The sequence below is a fragment of the Varanus komodoensis genome, unplaced genomic scaffold, assembly GCF_004798865.1.
Source record: "Varanus komodoensis strain SLA01 unplaced genomic scaffold, ASM479886v1 scaffold19, whole genome shotgun sequence".
In the NCBI taxonomy this organism is placed as follows: Eukaryota; Metazoa; Chordata; class Lepidosauria; order Squamata; family Varanidae; genus Varanus; species Varanus komodoensis.
This window is the reverse complement of record NW_025335550.1, coordinates 8,982,194-9,004,120: the sequence shown is the minus strand read 5'-3', so window position 1 is coordinate 9,004,120 and position 21,927 is coordinate 8,982,194. Positions and strand designations below refer to the sequence as shown.

At 44.3% G+C, this 21,927-nt stretch overlaps 1 protein-coding gene across 2 annotated transcripts in view; it reads right to left on the bottom strand.

The window, feature by feature from the left end:
• Nucleotides 1-21,927, bottom strand: part of CDH13 (cadherin 13) — a 502,431-nt gene that overhangs the window by 55,497 nt on the left and 425,007 nt on the right. For both annotated transcript variants that reach the window (XM_044427973.1, XM_044427974.1), the window contains one exon: nt 216-398. In XM_044427973.1, the coding sequence (XP_044283908.1) occupies nt 216-398 (183 nt within the window). The remainder of the gene's footprint in view (nt 1-215; nt 399-21,927) is intronic.

Below are 21,927 nucleotides of genomic sequence, written 5' to 3'. Positions count from 1 at the left end.
GACAGAACTGGTCACCATGCTTGCACTTACTTCACTTCACAGCCTCCTTCACACCTCCCTCTTTTCCTGCCGTTACCTCTGTATTGTTCCCATTTTATGTGCAGTGACCAGAATTGTATACCTTACTCAACTGCAGCATCGCTAATAATAATCGGGGAAACATTATATCTATATGATGGATGGATGAAAAGAACGTGCCCATAAATGGTCCTCACCTTGACGACTGACAGCATCCCTTCATTATTCTTGGGGTTCGTATGGATCTTAAAGCTCTGACCTGGGTTCCCATTGATGATGGTATAAACTGCTCTCCACGCGGCTGTTTCTGGGTTGTCCCGATCTTCCACCGTCAAATTCACAATCACGCCCGTGCTTCCTTCCTTCACTGTGGCTTGGAACTCAAAATTAATAAAAGTGACATAAATGTTACTACCGTCAAACAAATGACCGCCATCACCACAACAAATTTGCTTAAGGTGCTATGAATTATTCACAGCATCCAAAGGGATAAAATGTAATCCTGGAATGAAAGTGAATTTTTACAGGCTGTAAATAATGCATTTTTTGGAGTATAAAGTCTATGGCACTATATTACCGTTTTGCTGCCCCTGTTTTTGAACGATTGCAGATAAAGAGCAACATGATTGGAATGGGCTTGGAAAACTCTCCAATAAGAAATATGGGAAGAAATCTTCTGTTAACTCCCATTCATGCAAAGAGATTTGGCACACACTATACACAGGTGCTTCAAAATAAAACGGATAGAGAAGGAAACACATCCAGCATATACAACGAATTTAAGAACAGGCTGCTTCAACTGTGGTTTGTACCCATTTTGGCATTTATTTTTCCTCTCGACGCTTGAACTACAACATGTCATTGTCCTTTCTAGTCTGCATGGGTGATGGTGTTGTGTGTAATAAAACTAGTGGCGTTTACTGTATTATTGTGTAATAAACACAATAAAACAAGTGGCGATTATCGCAAGGCTTATTGCCCAAGTCATCAAATTCACTCTACAGTTTCCTTCCGGTGCAGGTATTTTACAGGCCTAGAGGACACTTTTTGGTAGGTTGTTGTTTTCGAGGGTGTTAGGAAAACCACTTGGTCCAGACCAACCTTGGCGCAGCCTAGCATGGGTATGGATTGACCGCTTTCTATGTGGCCACATGAAAAGCAAGGGCCATGAGGCATATGGGCACACAGCAAAGACGAAAAGAGAATGCTCATGGGAAGCAGTCGGACTCTGGTGCGCCTGCAGCTGGAGCATTGCGCTCAGTTCTGGGACCCTCAAGACAAGAGGAGTATAGCCAGGCTGGAACCGGTGCAGCGAAGGGCCACAGGGGTGGTGGCTGTTTTGCAGGGGAATCCATGTGAGGAGAGGCTGAGGGAGCTGGGTCCTTCCAGCCTTGAGAGGAGGAGACTCCTAGGGGACCTGTTAGTGACATGCAGGTATGTGAGGGGGTGCCACGCAGAGGTGGGTCATGACCTTTTTCCCTGTGCAGTGGAGGGCAGGAGGCATTCCAATGGAGCAAAGCTCAGGGAACCAAGATTTACTTCCTGATGGTTAGGACCCCTAGGGCATGGAATGGGCTTCCACGGGAGGCGGTTGAAGCCTCATCAGTGAGGGTGTTTAAGGATAGGCTGGGCGTGCACATGGTGCATGTCATGAGTGGAGCTGGCTGGAGCTGGGGGTCAGACTAGATGGCCCATGAGATCCCCTCTGACTCTCTTTCTGTGTTTCTCTTTTACTGTTAATGAAGCTTCCTCTCATGCCCTGGTTGTGCAATCTTCTGGACCACCATGTACACAGAAGGATGGGCTAGCTGGGCCCTTGGTCCAGTACAGCAAGGCTCTTCTCATGTCCTTAACTAACCTCTGCCCAATACCCAGATGTTGGCCGCACACCTATGGAAACTGGTGATGACGTAACCCTCACCTCCAAGCTAGAACACGCACGGCAATGAAATTCCGACGTGTACCAGTGCATCTCCCAAACTTTTCTTGCCACTCTCCATGGCTCTTCAGCCCTCCTGCTTTTGAAATGTAACACTTGATTTGCATACAATCCCTCAGCATATTGAAAAACAAAATCTGCCAGCTACATCCTCTCCTATGGGCAGAAGTCCATGACCATGTCTTAGAGCTGTTGCCCCACAAAACAGAGAATTGGCACCAGCATGGGGCCGTGGAACCGGAATGGGGTGGGTGGGGGATCACGAAGCACAATCAGATGGTCATTCCCCCAACAGATTCCTAAGACATCCCTACACCCAAATGCATATTTTTAACCCAATAAATGAACACATTTTTTTTAAATGTACAAATCAACACATCTGATCATAAGCTCAGGAGAACGGAAGTTTGCTCCAACAAAAGTCCCCACATTCAATGGGGGAAACTGGGCAATTTCTGATATTAACCAACTTAACTGCAAGTGTCTTGTGTTTCTAGCAGCAGACTGCAAAAAGTTGAACTGGAACAAGTTTCATGAGTAGTGAAACCTCTAGTGACCAGAAACTATGATTAGATGGTGCATTAATTGATTTTGTCCGTCTTTAATATCCACACATCCCCAAAGCATCACAACTGGGAACAAAACTGATGAGCCCAGATGTGTATTTAATCTGTTGCCATCAGCTTCCATCTTAAAAAAATCATTTAGATCTAAAGCACCTTGGGCCAAATCCCCAGTTGGTTTAAACTGGGTCAGTGGATTTATATTTGCTCAAATCCCAGCTGAGAGCTTTGCTCCTGGAAAGTTTAACCTCTTAAAAAGATGTATTCATCTCACTGCACACAACTGGCCACAAGCAGAAACTTCACACCAGACCGTATCTCCTTCACCGAAATTTAGCATGGACGAAACGTGCTCAGCTCTGTATTCTGAGGACTGGGCTGGCTCAGCCTGAGCTGAAAAGGTCACACAGTGGATCTGACTTTCTCCGTGTAACAGACCAAAGGCAGATTGCATCGTGCAACTCACAGCCCTCAACCCACCCTGATGGTGTGTTTGTGCCCATTTCACAGAAGACCGCAGTTGAGTCTCAAGCCTCTGGATAGCATCTGGCCAACAAGGGAGACCCAGTCAACTCCACTTTCCTAAATGGGCCCACCATTGTTTGATGCGCCCCTGACTTTTGCGGCATTTCCCCCCACTGTTCTCTTCAACCCATGTGTTGAATAGTGGCAAAATGTGTGCATGTGGGCAGCTGCGTGTGTGTGTGTTTGCGCATAGGTGCATGTGTGTGCTGGGGATACTTGTGTGGAATTGGGACATGGGAGCCCAGCTTGCAGGTTCCCAGTAGACTAGCTGAATGCTCTGCAGTGGAGGGCAGTCTTGAGCTGGTGCCAAAAAGACAGTGAAGTTAGTGCCCACTGGGCCTCGGTGGGGAGCTCCTTCCATAACTTTATTTATTTATTTGGAATTCTTACATGCCGCCCCCTTCGCATAAGCCTCAGGGAGGCTTCCAACAAATAAATATCACTACAAATACATAAAAATTGGAAACATCCTGGTAAATAATATAAAACCGAGAAATAATCGGCAATTAATCAAAATAACATTTAAATAAAAAGGTACTTATTGATAATTTGAGTGGGGGCACCCCTGAAAAGGCCCTGCTTGAAAAGGCCCTGCTATCCAAGGCTTGGAGGTGGGGATTGGAGAAAGCTTGGAGGAAGAGGCCAGATCGTATTGTCCGGGTAGATGAAAGACAGGGGAGGCCTTCCCTCAGGTATTGCGGCCCCAGCCATGTAGGGCTTACAGCGCCTTGAGCTGGGCTCAGGAGCCTCTACCCAGGAGAAATTGCAGCTCACGGCAGATTCCCGTGATCTCTCCCAGAGCTTGCCCTTTAAGATGCTGCCGGCATTCCTGATAGGTTAGAACAACAGCAAAGCTGTTTGCTGATTGACAGGAAATAATTAGCAGCAGCAGCAGCAGCCGCCGAGCATGTGAGATCTGGCGTGTTGAGCTCATTTAAATCATCGCACCGTCATGCCTCCGGTTTCCTTCTGCACCTGCTACTTTCTAAGGGTTCTTTTGTCCCATTCCAGCTGTGGAGTTGTGAGAGACGCCACAAAATCTCGCCTTTGTGACACTACCACTCGGGGTAAACCTTAACTGCAAGAAATCACTGTTCCAACCAGCAGCGATCAGTTTAGATACCATACAAACGTGGGACAAAATCAATATTTGTTGCGAGGGCACAGAAATGGGCCACAGGGTCTTTCCCCACACCCACAAAGGAAATAATTTCTCTCTCAGACCCTATTTCTTTTGCAGCTTGACTTAGGGAACCCCAGAGAGCAACAAATGTAATGCAAGAGAAAACACGGCCTGGATTGATGAGCACCGAATCCAATAATTCATTAGGATTCCACACACTGAGAGCCCCGGTTGAGAGCAAGCTAATTAAAAATGCATGTTGCTTTGTATTAATTGATACGTCATTATGTCATTTCACCCCACTGGATGAAGGAGTTTGGTGCATCCCATCCATGGCATCCCATCGCTTTTTTTCTCTCACAGGGCTGACAAATGATGAGGAATGTCAAGACTGACATCGAGTTTCCCCAAAGTGCTCCAAGAAATAGCATCCTTTCTATGTTTCCTTTGCTCATTTGCCCCAAGCAAGGAAAAGAAAAAATAGTTGAGAATAGATCATAGGATGCTCAGCCAAAGACTAGAAGGCAGCACCAGGCAGATTGATTATGCCACATCCAATCTGTTTAGCCTATTTATTGGAAAAAATACAATGGGTCCAATTATTCCACCTTCTATTAGCTGCTCCAGCACTACAGAAAGGGTGAGTATCTGTTCTCCTTGCCATGGGATCTCCCTGCTCTATATTTCCCTCCTCTCTCCTTCTGCTGGAATTTGAAGAATTTCTAAAACTATGAATTATAGACCCCCAGTTTATTTTCCTCTTTTCCTAGTTTCTTCTAAGTTTCTGAGGTTATCACTGAAGGAAGCAGCTCAGTCAAATCATGGTTCAAAATGATATGATTCCGAGGATGTGACCTGTGATTCTATCAACAGAAATGTGATGAAATCACAGTGAACAAGAGAGGATTTCCTATCTTGATTGGACCATATGATTACTTCCATATCTTGTTATTGCACTGTGATTTAATCATGCATCGTTGCCATGGTGAATACCAGTAAACTGTAAGGAAGAGCAGAGCCATCTTTAAAAAGCAATGGGCTATTTATGTTCACCTGTTTGAATTGCAGACTTTCAGGGACACGGACTGACCCTAAGGAGAGGTAAATCTATACATTTTGGTTTTTATCAATCTCAAATTCTTTTTGTCCCACACAGCAACTGTAGATCAATTCTTATCAATGATAATTGAATGTTGAAGAAAATTATGATCCATTGTTAGTTGACCACCACTGGAATCTAAATTCTAGGCAATATATTCTCAGCCAGCCAGCCCTTATGTTCTTTATGCCATTCCATCAATGCCTTTCCATATGGGGATGGATCAGATTAATGTGATTATTTATCTGTCATTTGCTTTCTGTCTTTTGGGGTGGATTGGGGAACATTCTTCATTCAAACACATTTTGTATTTGGCTCAGTCTTTTCTCCTGCAATCACACACTGATGTTGAACATTTGTTTTTATCCTGCTTTATGGGGAATGATGGCAGCTGGACCATCGAGCTGGCAAATGGTCATAGGAACAAATGTGCCATCTCGCCACTGAACAACCGCATTTGTCTGGGGGAAGTAAGAGACAGAAGAGTTAATGGGCTGTACTTTATCTTTCCCACAACTGCCCACAACCTTTCAGCTGTAAGAAAAGCTTCCCCCAAAGATCTAAAATATGCCTTATGCCTCATGTTATTTTAAGTATATATGTAGACTAAAAACAACGACCTTCAATGCTTCCTGGCATTGAAAGAGGAATGCCTGCCACTCACCTCTTCAATTACACAAGATTTGCAGAGACTACACAAGCCAGGGCTGTCTCAGTGTGTCTCAGACCGAGTACCTCCTGATTCCAAAGTGGGATGCCATCTTTATTTTTCACAATGCCCCGGAGCAATGCTACATTAGCAGCATCTGGGAAATGCAACGAGTCACCAAACCCTGGATCAAAGACCAGGATGCTGAAGCTTCCTCATCAGAAGAGACTCAAGTGTTCATTGCTGTGAGTCAGATCCTTCCCTCATCTCCCAGAACGCCAGACAGTCCTTTATACCGTAGATAGCTACTGATGCTTCACAGCTAACAAGTCAGCCCTACTGTACGTTCCCTCTAGCCAGCTGAATGATAAAGCTCTGTTTAGATAAAGGGCATGGAATCCAAACTGGAAACTTCTCCCCAATCTTTCCCTTTCAGTAACTGTGCGCTCCACCTTTTGAGTAGCTTCTGCTGGCAGAAAGCCAGCTGGCGAGAATTGCACAAACTGGTGGCTCATCTTTCCCAGTGCCTCAACATGGGGTCAGAAACTGGCTGAGGCAATGGCTCCCCCTCCGCTCCTGGGTCCCCTCTAGCCTCTTCTGCTCTTCCAGTCAACCTGGGAAACTGCAGGTGGCCTCTTTGATGGGGCTTCAAGGACTTCTGCCCCACTCCATTCTCCTGCCTTCCTGTCACTGCTTCCGAATCCAATAACCAGTGCTTTTTTTGTAAGAAAAAGGGTGCCGGAACTCATGAAATTATTTACCTTTTGCACATAGTCAATCACTGTACACATACCCACACACGCCAGTTGTGTAACAAAACACAACGGTCGCCGCCCCCAGTAAGCACTCAGCGCACAACCACACAACCAATCACAAGCTGAGCAGCGCCCTCACAACCAGCGTGGATGAAGTACGCATGCATCGGACTCGACACACAAGCAGCCCGCATGCACCATTTTAATGATTTTGCCGCCGACCTGCTACGCTTGACAGGGCGATTCAAATCCCCAAGATTTGAGAACCCCAACCATGCAGATACTTCTATGCCGTCACAGGCTGGGGCTGCAAGTCTCGGCCACACTATTCCTATCTGCGGCCACCATCTTCTCCTACCATGCCTCTTTGCAAATACGTGACATCGTGACACTGTGTTGTTCCACGGGCATCGTGAGGAATTCTGAATGCCACCAAACCAGAATTGAATGACAAGACAAGACAAGTTGTTCTTCTCAAATAGGGCCATGCAAATACCGTAAGAATAATGTCAGTCTTTCTTCTTGCAGGGGCCGATTTCAGGCCAAAGGTTCTCAACCAACAACGTCCACTAAGCCAGAGCTAGCCTAAACCGACACAGGATTTGTGCTCATTTGCATCCCCTACTGCCAAAAGAGTCTCACCGCTCAAGTGACATGCAGTGCAGTTCTCTGACAACACTAAATCCTTTCTCTGTTCACCTTCCCAGTATAAATTTGGACCTGCAGAGCATCTTTCCTTGAACATGGATGGGACAGCACCTGAATCCACATTTTCCAGGTTGGCACAACATTTTAAAGTCTGTGCTCCAGGGCAAAAGGACACGGCACTGCTTGGTTTGCAGAAGCCAAGCTGAAAACCAAGGGATGAAAAAGAATCTTTCTGCCTGCCTCCTTCCCGTCCCCACCTCCCTTTTAAATTTTTCACCATGTTTCCCCCACATCACTCAGACTTCTGCAGACAGCATTCCTTTAATCTTTTGTGCTCTCGCGAAGCTGACATCCTTGTCGGAGCTATTGAAGCTCACATGCTAATATAAATAGGGGCACGGAGAAACATTCTCCTTTCCATTAAGAGGGATTTAAGGTGAGTCACAACAGGTAATCAGCAACACACTCCAGCACCTGCTCTGATCCCACGCAGCAGCAGCATCGGGGTTGCACTGCCTGGACTTCGCATTGCCAGTCAGACCTCAAGGATGGTGCGTTGCAGAGTTAAGGTACTCACCATGGTAGATAACGTGTGAGGGAGAAGAGCTAATTGGGGATGCTGCCTGAGATGGCTTTTCTCACTACCTGGGGGCCAACCTCAAAACTCTTTTTCTAAAAATGTGCATTAGGTACATGCTAATTTTCACACCCACTCTCCCTGGAAATATCAACCCAAATTTTGCTATAGAGGGATCAAGAAACAATAGTTTGGTTTCTCCTTCCGCCTCCAAAATAAAACAAGAAGGCACCAAATAGGCAACAGTGAAATGTGACTCCAGCGCTGTCAAACTAATCATAGCACAATTCACCCCCAGTTTGTGACAGCTCTTTGGAGCACTCCATTATCTGGATTAATGGCAGAGAGACCTGCACACTGGTGCGGCCTTTGTGATCATTCACCTAGGACCGTCATTAACGGTTCTTTGATTAAACTCCATTGGCAGCGTTCCCCAAATCTCTTCGAAGCACGAGGGAGACATTTGACCATTATGCCAACCGAATCTAACGTATCTTTCGAAATTGGCACTTCTCTAAATGACGCACAGAGCAACCCAGTAAAACATGCAAAAATGTATAGTAGAGAACATAAGATTCCGTGCTTTGCTACATTAGGAAAACTGTTGGCTCCGTTTCCCCAAAAGTGCGCACGGACAGGCAAAGTTGCATGGCTGCCATTCCCTCCCTGCTCACGGGAGCAGCCAGACCACACTTGGAATTGACCCTACGTTGCAGCTGCGTTTCCTGCAAGCCAGTCCCACCTCTGAGCACACGGACTGCCAGAACGGGGCCGTAACAATGGGCAGATAAAACAGCTTCGTGATGGTCCAATCGTACTTTGGGCTTCTCCCCAAACCTCGGTTGCGGCATCCTGATTAATACCAGCGTGGTTCTCTAACCCATCCATGTCCCTGATTCTTCAAAGTGCTGCTCCTGCCAGGATAATTAGCCTCTTGATTATTCTGAGTAACTAGGGGGTCAAAGGTGAGCTAGCATCATGAAGCATGTTTAATTCAATCAATTTAGCTAGTGGTGCAGCTCAAGAAAGGCATTCCACTGCCATCAAATTTAGGTGATCTGCTCAAAATTCCCGAGCTGCGGTGAATGAACATTTTAGCTTAATTTCTAATTTAATATTCAGCCAGGATATTCTGCTTAATTACTTGTGATACTTTCTCACAGGAGCTCAAAGACTTGGGCGGGCAGAGGGGGAGGGGGAGCGGAGCGTTTTGCACTCCACAAAGCAGAAATAAAAATAAAATAAAAATAAACCTTTTTGATGGCAAAGCAGTCCTTTATTTCCCCCAGCAATATAATCTAGAAAGGGCTCTTTGAGCCAAGACACTCACATGCGCTCACACACTGCCCACCACTTTGCTTCTTCCAAATGGTCTAAGCAAAGAATCAAACCGACTCCATTTCTCCCAGGTGGTTTCTCTGCCTGGCCTGTTGACATGGTGTGGGTTGCAGATGAAAGGGGTGGAGAAGTCTGGGCTTCTTTTCACAGTACAGCTGCCAACCTCCTCACCCTCAGTAGCATTTGTTAAGTCTGACAAACCGGCTACAATTTTTTTCAGTTAGCAATCATATTTTTAAAAAATCCCTTTCCATCTCCAAAAGGTTCTTGAAGGTGGCCATCAACTATTTTTTTAATGTAAAGATGAAAGATGCTGATTAGAAAGTAAACCAATTCATTGTTTTATTAGGTGCCATCAAGTCATCTCCAACTTGGGCGGACCCTAAGTATGGAAGCTCTCCAGTTCTGGCCACCAAGAGTTAAGAAAGATGCAGGTAAATTAGAAAGGGTCCAGCAGAGGGCAACAAAAAGAACCCAGAGTTTGGAAGCACTGCCCTGTGAGGAGAGACTGGGAGAACTGGGCATGTTCAGCCTTGAGAAGAGGAGGAGGAGGGGGATATGATATCCTTCTATAAGTATCTCAAAGGCTGTCACAAAGAGGAAGGCCATTTCCCAGAATTTCCAAGCATGTTAAGTATTCTGCAGTGTGACGGCTTCCTGTTTGCAGAACACTAACCCAATAGAGTCCAACTTGGAGACTTTGCAATCATTTTGAAGGCCTTTCCAACTGTAAGCTGGTCAAGCTAATATATAGCTAGTTTGATGTGGCCTGTCTGTGAATATTTCTTAGTCAAACTGATTGCTACATGGAATGTCCTTATGAGTTCTACTAAAAGTTTGTCTGGATCATTCTCTTTCTCCACCAAAGCATCTGAGAACAATCCTTTTCTTTTTGTGTGCAAAATGTGGTTCTAACAACAGCAGTAATTTGCAATTATTTTGAGTGTGTGTATATTCAAAAGGCTAGGCTCTAGTCAGCAGAAATTATTCTATCCAGCTGCATTCTGCACACCTGCACATTTTTACCCTCCCCAAAGACGCAAGCACTGCTGGAATCATTTGTCAAGGAAGAGTAAATGAGGTGAGGGGGACTGTTGAGTCCTAGCTAAGTCCACTAAAAACAAAGCAGCTTTTGAGCTACACAGACATCTTCATCAATCAAGATGGGATGCTGCAGATTTTTATAAACTAAGACGCCTGAATGAGACACAAAACAGATCATTTTGCCCTTTACCTACCAGCTGATGCCACATATGGAGAAAAGTCTGTTCGGAAACAGATCAAAATGCAACTAACTAGCTTGGAATTGAGGCTCAGTTTCTTCTCACTGTTATGGAAAACTGCCGAGATGTGGTCAGCCTCAAGTTGTTTCTGCCAGACACAACAGGCAAGATGCTGTCTCTGCTCAAGAACTGGAATGACTCCTCACTGTGAAATTCTGACCTGGCCTTTGGACACAATGGCACTCTTTCCATTGGAAGAGGCATCCATGATAACCCACAAAATTTGCTCCAACAGAAGCTCTCACTTCTAAGATCGTGTCTAAGCTCTCTCCCTCTTGCTTAACTTAGCAACATCAACAAGCTGATGTCGGGGACAAGATGGATTGATTCTATACATTTTCCTGGTACAAGCTGAATTGCAGGCGATAACGATGCTATTTAGAATCATAATTTAAACTACAATGTGATCAAAGCACTGTGCTGCTTCAACGTTGGTGTTTCATATCATTTTTCTTAGCTGTATTAAAATTAATGAATAGACATATGGTCCCCCCACCTCCTCTTGACACCTCTCTTAAATTGATAGCCTGTTTCACATATGTCTGATCTTGTGTTCATATCCTATTTTTCCCCTCCTTTAGAGCAAGAGAAAAGGAAGGAAGGGGAACTACCTTCCTCCATTCGTCACTGAAAGGGTAGAGGAAAGCTATGACAGTTTGATCCCTATAAATTAATAACCCTGTAACTATTTTAATCTCATGCTCTTCAACACTGTCCAGAAAAAGCAAAACATTAGAATGCTCCATAATCACATTGGCTCTCTACCACCCTTTCAGGGGCAAAGGGGTGCATAGCTATCTAGGGGTGCCAGTTCTATCACCCTGAGTTCCTCAATTTCTCATCTTCTCAGATTTTGGGATTTTTCTTTTTAAAATTTGCATGAAAAATGCCTGCCAGTTTGTGCACACATTTCCTAAAACATGCATTTTTTTGCAAGTGACTCTATATGCTGCATTTACATATATTTATTATATAAGTCTATGTGACATGCACATTTGACAAACCAAAATGCCTTAGAAAATCAAGCTAAGTTTTCTCAGGACCATGTTTGAGTGGAGGTAAGAAGATGCTGAGTTCAAAAGATACTGATATTACACATCAAACAACTTTTGGAATGTTATTTTTACTAATGCTTGGATCTGAGAAAGACCCAGGTGATATTTGTCATAGATTATTGAAAGGAGAAGCCTAGGAGATTGCCCTTTCATTGATAAAATCCATTTCATTTATGGAATGGTAGCCTGCCATGAGCGTTCAGTGCATATCTCCAAAGAGATGTACCCAGATCGCACAGAATAAGAATCAAAACAGAATGCTTGAAAGCATCATCTTGCCATAGGGAGAGCCACTGCTAAGATCTGGGTTCATACATCTTCATTCAGATCTCTTTCGGCAAGATTTGTTGCCCTACAGACCAAGTGCTGCACATTTTCCATTATAGCACAACATGCCCCAGTATTCTCACAATATTTCCTTCTACAACTGTTGTTTTGCAGAGAGTTCCCAGAATATGGAGTGGACTTAAAGCTGCTGTCAGATTTCTCAACCTTGAGCCATCTTCTTTCTCTTTCTGCTCTTTTTCAGAAATACTGGAAATGCTCAGCAGGAGCAAGACTAGCTTTGCACCAGTAATTCCCTCCAGATTCTTGAGTAGTCTGCAAATTTCTGCACCAGTCTAGCATTTTTTTAAGCTGATCTTCCTGTATCAATCTAGCACAGATACTGATATCACCTTCATACATTTGCATGGTGCCATCTTACAGAATTCTTCTTATGATGCAGCCTTGCTGTTCAATTTAGCTAGTTCAGTTACTGTTTCAATCAAGCTCTTTGAAGTGTTTACAGATCTGTTTCTTAGCTCTTTGTAGTTGTGTGAGTAAGGATTGCTTCAACTTTAAGGGTTAGCTCATTTCATCTATTCAAGTTTTCTATCACCTATTGCCTGGCTTCCAGTGCTATTAATTTGATTTCATTTGACTTAAAATGAAAGGAAGAAGTGATACCCAACCCTTCTTGGCTTCTTCATTGCAGATCTATCACCCTGTGTAAGCAAGGCAAAAATCAATCAATCAATCAATCAATCAATCAATCAAAGACCCCCCCCCCTTTTGCTCCCTCTGCAGTCCAAGAGAACTTCTAGAAATTAAATGCTGATAGGATTTTTTTGCCTTATTCCCCATGTTTCTGCCCAAAAGGATAGTGCTCCATGCAGCTAAAGATGCTAACCAAACTTAAAGCAAAGTTCATTAAATTAACGGTTAAAAAATAAGAACTCAATTAACTCCTCAAAACAGCAAGAGGCAACTGAATGGCACCAGATCCAACCAGCTTACAAGCCAAAGGGCTACATGAATAAAGATGAATTTGCCTAGTGGCCAAAGCAAGCCAGAGGGGACCTAGCCTATCTTCCCTCTAAGCACCTGCTGAAACGACTCCTGTGGACCTCCTGCGACCGACATGGTTCCTGAGTTCTTCCTGAGATTTGCACTTTGAGATTTTTCTACCAAGGCGGAAGCTGCCCAAGGCAAAATGAGGCTTGGACTGCAGGTCCCCGCTGCTTTTGCTTTCCCTCTCCAGCCGCTGGCTAAGCATCCCCCTCTCCTCCACCTCTTTCCCCCTCCTCCTGCCAGGAAGTTCTGCCACGAGACGCCTGCCTGGGCAGCACTCAAATGAAGGCCACCCTGATTATGAATGATTTGCACATGGAGGCCTGTCATTACACGGGTTAGAGGCCAGCACCCAATGCTGCATGTTTGATTTGTGTGCTTCTGCTGTTGGATGTGACAGCCATTTCTGCCCAGGGAGACAAAATGAGCCTTATTAATATAGTGGAGATGAATGCTCTGAGATTTGCAATTTTCTCCGTACGGCCCTGCAGACTCACTGAGCACCAGGCCTGCAATTAGCCACTTGGTCGTGCGCAGAGCAGGGAAGGGAAAGCACTCCCGGCCAGGTTGCTCCATCCCATCTTATGTACCCTCGTGCTGCAATGAGAGAAAACCATGCAAGAGTTGCCACTGAGCCCCTATTATGAAGGACACATCTTCCCACCTCTGGAGGTGTCTCATTTGCCCAGGCTGAAGTTCTCTCCACCTTGAAAATCGAGAGTTTCTCCAGTCTGAGCCGTCCCGAACTCAAAGGTTTTTATAGGATTGAATGGAAATGCATGCTTCTTGAGGAAATTCCTTCTAAAACATGCATCGGCATGCGTGCTGTCCTAACTGACACATATTGTGCACGCGGTTTTCACAACAGAACACAGTTTGGAGAAGTACTTCTCAGAGTACTTCTTTTGAGGCAAGGCTACTCCAGAGTGTTCTCCCAAGTGCACATGTTGAAGGATTCCTTATTTAAAACATGTGTATGCCACCCAATTGCCCCACAGTACCTTTGGATGGCTCACAATTACAAGATAAAAGCACAATAAAAACCAATGACGGCACATTAAAAATAAAATAACAATGAAATACAAACAGCAATACAGAACAAAGGTCATAGGGCATTAGCTATTAAAATATTTTTTTAAAGGAAGGTTGCAAAGGGAAGTTAGTCCATTTCTTTAACACAACCCTGCCTAGGCTGCTATTAGAAAAGGCTCTCTGGGGAGCATTACTTGGTTCTCTTTCCCCTAATTCCACCTTCTTCTGATTGGGATATCAGACTTGGGGTTTATTCGGCGCAGTCTCCCACTTGGATGTTTTGCAAGAAAAATGGTACATCTCTCCCCTTGAGCCGGTTATTACATTACTAGGGAAAGATGGAGGCATTTTAACTGTTTGTTTTGGCAAGCCATGATTTGTCTCTGAATCACTCATTTGACAAACACATATATCCAGACTACAGGATGGAAAAACACATGAACAGCCCAGCTGGTTGTAAACAGGCCTCAGCAACACAACAAATGAACGCAGGCCACCTATTTAAGTGCTTAATTTTTCTTTTCTCTTGCTCTCCAAAAGCAAAGTGCTTTTCATTAGCAAGATCTACTCATTCCGGTGGCAGAACATGTTCTCCTTCAGCACAAGTCTATTACTAAGTGTTTCATCCACACAATGCAAGCTGGATCCAACTGGTATTCTGAGAAATGTCTCCACAGGCAGTCTGGTAAACAAGACTTACAGAATTTGTTTCCCTAATGGGTACTTGGGAAAGAGCCCTGTGGGACACAAAAGGTGAACATTTAGCATTGGTAGAAAATGTGCGGATTTATTATTGACGGCTACATTTCAGTCAGAGGCCAAAAGAGAACAGAATGCCATTGGAAGAGGTTGTGATACACTCGCAGGCTTACTAAGAGAGGTGACGAAGGTCCATCACCGGGTCTCTTGCATCATCATCATTATTCTCCTTTAAATTAGAGGTTTCTAGATGTTCTCAAAGTTAAATGCTCTTTTTGCCAAGTTATGCTTTTATGGCTTGGAATCGTTCATGGCTTTGATGACCTTTGAACAAATATAGCAGTATAACAATGTTAATACATGAGGTTGATGTGAAAAGCCTCTGGGTCCCGATGTGTTGCTACAGGGAATGGAAGAAAGAATTGGATTTGAAATTTGAATGCATTTGAGTCCTTTGTAAATTTTCTCTAGCATCGGGAGTTGGGGATGGTGAAAAGCAGAAATTCGGACAGCAACATGGAAAGATTTCACCATCTATTAAGCTGTCTATCAGCAGATTGATGACCAATAACTGAGTCTTCAAACATGCTGCATGAGCTTACAACAGAAGGAGGAGCATCGCAGGAACTAATTCATCTTGTTTGGTTGTATACAGAGTTATACCGAGAGGGAAAAAGACCCAGGGAACACAGAACAGTTGTGAAATAGAAGAATGCAGAAGAAGAATTTAAAAGGAGAAAGCAATCAAGTTGTTCCTGAGAGCAAATTTGGGGGGATAATATTGGACATCAATAGGAGAAGGAAAGATCAAAAGTATCTCTGGGCCAGGGAGGCAGGAGGTTGTAATTTAGCTTTGGCAAGGCCAGGTGCAGGTAATGGAGAGAGCAAGAGAACACAGCAGAAGAGCCTGGCTCAAAAGGAAGCTGCAGGCAGCCAAGTAATGGGACTAAATTACACATTTCAGAAGGCTTCTGAAAAATTAAAGACTCACAACACTAAGAAGGATTCAGAGAAGATTTCAAAAGCCCAGCAGAGTTTGTGGTTTTCCCAGGGACATGAATTTATTGCAAGGAAGTCAGGGGAAATTTAGATTCTGGGAGGATCCCAGTGTACCTGCTCAGAGGCACAAGAGCCTATTTTTTTTCCTTACATGAAACGTGTTCTATTCCTTAAATGGATGCGGAGTTTAAAAGATGATGACTGTATATGCAAAGGTCCTCTTTCAGGGCTCTTCCAGGTTTTGAGGCCAAATTACTTAAATGAATCCTGATTGGGGTTTTCTTTGTATTTTGGCTGCTGGCATTTCCCTGTTTGATCAATGGATTTCTTCCTCATTAAGATTTCAGGCAGAACTGTACTCATATTTCTCAAATTGCTCCTCTGTGTTTGTGGTTTCTTTTTGTTTTTTCTAAGGCACTGGACAGATGGGGTGGGCAAAGCCTGCAGAATTCGTGAATGGGAGGGGCTTCGTGGGGAAGGTGTAGCCTCTGGTATCAAGAGGCTTTCTGATTGTCAGGGTTTGATGCTGAGCCTGGCACAGGATGTGGACGTTCCCATCCATACTTCTCGACGCAGAACTTATGACTGATCAAAGCAGCTGCCCCCAAAATGGCCAGGGAGGATTAGAACATGGACTAAGCCATCAGAACACAAGAAAGACTTTTAAAAACACAGAGCCGTTCTCAAAACAAGGCTTCTAAAGGAGTGTTTGGAAATAGATGGAGTCAATTGCATGTCAGAGAAACACAATCCACAAGCCAGAATCAGATTTAAAGATTGGGGGGGGGGGGTTGGGCATCAGGGCCAATTCCACTTGCCCACTTCTTTCTCCTTAGTGTTGCTTGCTTGTGTTTTTACAAGTGTTTGTTGCTTCCCGATTGTACCAAGTCTGTTCTGTGTCATTTTGCAGCCCGCTGAAATGCGTTTATCTGGAGATTACAGGGAGAGCAGCATGGATTTGGTGACCCTGGTAGAGAGTGGAACAAAAGCATCGCTGCCGACCTTTGCGAGGAGCGGATGAATGTAAAAACTGCTACGCTGTATACCCAGGTCTAATTGTGTGATAAGTGGAAAGAGGCTGCAGTAAATGGATTCTCCCCCACACACACTTTCTTTGCGACATGGTGTGCGCGAACAAGGCATTCTACTTGGTAAGCAGATATTTAATGAAACCAAATTAATGTGCAGACAGAGTGCAGCTGGAGAAGGAAAAACAGGGAGCTGTCTTCAAATTCTTTTGTTAATGTACAGTTTCTCCTGTTGAAGAAACGATATTTTGTTATTTTAAAAATTGCTAGTAATTTTGCTCTCCTCCAGTTTGGGCACTGCTTTCCTCCACCCCCTTCCTTGAACATCACTTGAATTCTTTCAAGGGGATATTGTTTAGATGTTCAGCGTTTCTGAACACGAAGCCTCTTTGAAGGTAAAGTGGAGCTGGAGCGGGATGAAAGAGAGGATGATCTACCTAGATGTGTCTCTTCTTTCTTCTGCCCCTCTGTCCTTGCATCCCTGCAGCGACTTAGAACCAAGAGGCATTTCACTTGCAAAAAAGTAATGCACAGTTACTTTGAAAAAGTAATGCATTGTAGGGGATATACTGCAGAGTACAATGTAGCATCTCTGACAGAGTGTCCAGCTTCTGCCCCCAGACTTCCCCTGAAGGAGGTCCCACCACCTCCCAAAGCAGTCTGTTCCACAGCCAAAGAGCTCCCACCCCGAGTTAGCACTCCGTTCTGCTTCCTTGGAATCGCCATTCCCTGGTTTCTACCAGACCCTTCTGAGCAGCAATGGAGACCTTTGGACTCCAGGCTCAGATCTCACCTGCGTGGCGTCCCAACCCAAGGCCACCAGGCTTTTGGGAATTGGCCTAGCTGCTTCTCCAACCCCCTTCCTCTGATTACCAATTTCGGGTGTCTTACCGGGCATTGTGCAGGAAGGGAGTTCCATTAAAAAGGGCTGGCATTGTGGTTATCTTGGCCATGCCCTTCTTTCTGTCAGCCCCGCTGGAAGGCATGTGGGAATGGAATTTGGCTCCGGGCTGACAAAGAAACAGCATCCCTAGAGCAGCAAAGAACAAGGCAGCTGGGAAGTTAACTCCTTCAGCATCAGTAGAAAGTTAAGCTGGCTGCAGCTTTCGGGAAACTCAAAGCTAGGTTCTTCCCAACCTATCAGTGTCCTCTGGTAAGTTCAACTGATGCAATTGGTAGTAGCAATAGCAAAAGCTAGTAGGTATGAAAGAGAGAACGAGGGGGGGGTGTCATTAGCATGTGCCCAAGTCATTTAGCAGCCCGCTAAATTGGGTGCATTACAGTGAAACAAAAATGTTGCATAGCTGGATCCCACCCCCACCCCCACTTTTAGGAGAATTTGTGGCTCAGGGACAACATGTTGGCGCATCAGCAGCTGCTGGCTGGTACTGGGTGCTGATGCCAGTTCTGCCAACAGGATTCACTCTGGGGAAAATAGATCCAAGATAGGGGAATCACACGGTTATGTCCCTCTCAGAAATCTCACACACGAACTCAAACTCTCCCTCCCCCAAAATACACATTGCCCCTTCTGTGAAGCCCTGGATGCATATACTGGCGCTGGCGCTTTGAGGGACTTCTTCCTCTCTACCACCATGGCGTTTTCCTTCATAGAAATACAGGAGAGAAAGGCACTGCTCAGCCAGACTGGCTCAACCACACCTCTTTCGCCTTCCTTCTCACACCTATTTGCATGAGTCCAGCCCATACCACTTCTTCACAAGCAGCTCCCTTGTCTCCCATTCTAACTGAAAAGATGGAAATCATGCAAAGGGAGAGGAAAGGGTTGCTGGGGCTCATGTATACAAGGATATATAAACAATATTTATAAAGCCCTAAATGGCTTGGGACCAGGATACCTGAAGGAATGACTCCTTCCTTATATGCCCTCATGCCCCGTAAGATCTGCAGGAGAAGCCCTGCTTCGGGAACCCTCTCTAAGAGAGGTAAAAAACTCATCAACTCAGAGTAGGGCCTTCTCTGCTGTGGTGCCCAGACTTTGGAATGTACTTCCCGGAGAGGTTCTCCTGAAGCCAAGTTTATACTCTTTTCGGTGCCAGGCCAAAACCTTTTTATTTAAACAGTATTTTAAAATTTAACAGCTTTTAAGTTTAGTTTCTTTGCTTGTTTTGTGATTTATTGTTTTGTTTTGTTTTATTATTTATTGAAATGGTTGTTTTAATTGTTTTTAAATATTGTAAGCCATCCTGAGATCTTGTATAATAGGACAGCATACAAACGCTTTTAATAAATGAATAAACACTACATAATGACAGCCTAGAACCTCATCAATTGACTCCCAACTATTTCCAAACACTCCTTTAAAAGCCTTGTTTTGACATCATCTCTGTATTTTTAAAAGTCTGGGATATGTAATCAGGCTGAGTGATTAAAAACTCAGAAAACAATCAAATATATATTTTTATGGAACATCACTGTTTATTGTTAAATCAGCAGCTTCCAAAAATATATGACTATTGATCCTGGTCTTTTCAATTGCAGTTCAAATTACCATGCAGATTAGAGGGTCCATTAAATCTTTAGATATTAGTATCTAGCTAAATAGATACTGAGGAAAATTAAGCCTGAGGGGAAAATATGTTACTGTTTGAACTAGACCTTCAACTTTAATTCCAGATAGTATATGTTTAGTTTAGTTCCCCCCATCCCATCTTGGCAAGATTAAAATGCACACATGCTTAATTTACAGGGGGGAGAAATGCTAATTTCAGTTTGGATGCTGACTTCCTTAGAGCAGCCTTTCATTAATAGCTGTCAATTTGACTAATAGACTAAATAGGCACTTTGTAAATGGATTCCAGCTATGGCACATGTGTCTCCGTAGTTATGACCCCAATTATGGATGAAGGGAAATTAATTAATTACAAGATCTTCTGGGTGTATTTGTCACACGTGTCAGCGTGAAAAATTATGAACTGTGTCGCAAAGGAACAAATAAGTATCGGACAGCCGACCCCAGTGTGGCGTGCTTCAGATTTTGGGGGCTCCAGGGTCCGTCAGGAATGATGAGAGATGCCACCTAAAATACATGGGAAGGTGAGAGGGTGAGAGGATGGGAAGGCAAGTGCCCCACTGAGATCGTGGCAGAGCGAGTTTGGAGACCGGAGAACACCTGCGCAGGAGGTCCTTTCAGGAACGGAGGTATGCATTATGCCAACTTGGTCAGGAACAGGGAGCTTCTTCTAACCCATGGTCTGACTTCCATGTTGCCGAAGTGGACAGTGGCCATACCAACTGGGGTCCTATTAGGCCTATAGCTTTCCACCCTCACTGGCTGCTGTCCGTTTCCAGGCCCCATTCAAAGGGCTCGTATGAACTTGAATGGGTTGCCACCAGGCTACCTAAAGCAGCTTTCCCCCACTTGGTGGCCTTCAGAGGCACTTGGACTGCAAGTCCCAGAATTCCCATCCAGCAGGGACATTGACTGGAGATGCTGGGTGTTGCAATCCAAACGTGTCTGGAAGGCACAAGGTTAGGAAAGGCTGATCTCCCGTCATCTCTAGATGCAGGCTTTGATCCTAAACTCGTCTTCAGTGGTCCTGCAGAAGACTGTCCAGATGCATCTTGAATGCCTCTGGTGTGGGACAACCCACAACCACCATAGGTCACTGGTTCCATTATTGTCCTGCTTTCACACTCAGGAATATTTTCCTGATTTCTATTCGGAATCTGGCTGGTTTGAAATTATTTGTTTTGCAATCATCTTTCAAAACTTATTTTAAGGATCAAAAGATATGCTGGTAAGTCCTTCACGGAATTAACACAGGAATGGATGCATGCCTGCTCGAAAGTACACTTGTATGCACTCATGTGTAATTACAATGTTCAGAGCATTCAGAGCAAGTATGAAGGCAGAGTGTTCGATTCTCAGGCCTATGTATATACTGGGGAAGCCAACTAGATATGGCAGCTAGAGAACTTGCTGGAAGCCATCTTTTAATATTACCTCGGAATTCACACATGAACTGACAGTCCTCCTTCCGTTTTCACTGAGGGATAAAGGGAGGGCAAGGAAAGGATTAACAGAATGACTCTGAGAAAATCAGAAATTGCTCAGGGCTTGCTGATGTACTCAGCAGAAACCACAGGGAAGTGTTTCTGCTTTTTCCTTGCTGAGGTGGATTCGAGTGGAGAAATGAGTGCCACCAGGAGAGAGTTGGGGCCATTCCCAAACTCCTGTCTTCACATTTGGAAGAAAGTGCAGCTCTTCAGCCAGCTTCATCCCTGGTGTCACTCGCTTTCATTGGGATGATTTTGGCCATCCATCATTCAGAATTGAAAAATGCATCTTGAGGACATGGGTAACTTAAGGTACCTGAGGAAGGCGGTCTGTACATAACTACTTTTAGCCAAAATTTAGTTGTCACTCAATAGTGCAGGACACTTAGGGGGAAACATAGTTTAAAAAAATCTCTGGAGAAAGGAAAGAAAAGTGAAAGAAATATCTGCATACAATTCCTATGCGCATCATGTTCAGGAAAAGAGACTGAGATTAAAAAGAGAGAAAGAGAGAGAGAGACCGTAGCCTTTAAAACTTAATCATTTAAATTCTTCTCATTATAAAGTCTATTTATTCATTGTAGCTCTAATTTAGCCAGTAAGAAACGTTCCGTGAGCAAATTTCAAAGAGGAAGGTTCTTTTACATGTTTTACTATGCTTTTCACACTATGGCTTTTGTTTTCTGATATTTTTGTGAATTACCTCAGTTGACTTCAGAAAGGTGCGGGAGAAAGAGAATTGATCCATATCAAGAGAGGAAAAAAGGTATAAGTCATGCAGTCAAGTTCAGTGAAAGCATAAGGGCAGAGAAGAGCTGCGCCGGGTAGCCACTGATGTCAAAGGACCCTTCTTACCATACCCCACACTGAAATGCATCAAAGGCATCCTTACTCCTGAGCATGGAAACACCCATTGATGTTTCCATATGATCAGGAACTCCCATGTCACTGTGCCAGAAAAGTTGCTTCTATTTAATGCTCTTCCAACCTATGTGGCCTTCAGATTCTGCGCAGTTGTAAAGAACATCGAGTGCAGATCACTGTTGTGGGTTAAAGGGCATTTTCTTTGGTTGCTTCATCAATGGGGGTGGTTTAAGACAGGTATGACTAGCCAGATTCAATGCCTTCCCAACAGCCATTACTGAAGGGAGAGATCAAAAAATACCCCTTGAAAAGAGGCTGTGTCCATGTGGGGGAGAAACAATTGAATGGCTGGAGCATGTTGTACTTTACTGCCATCTCTAC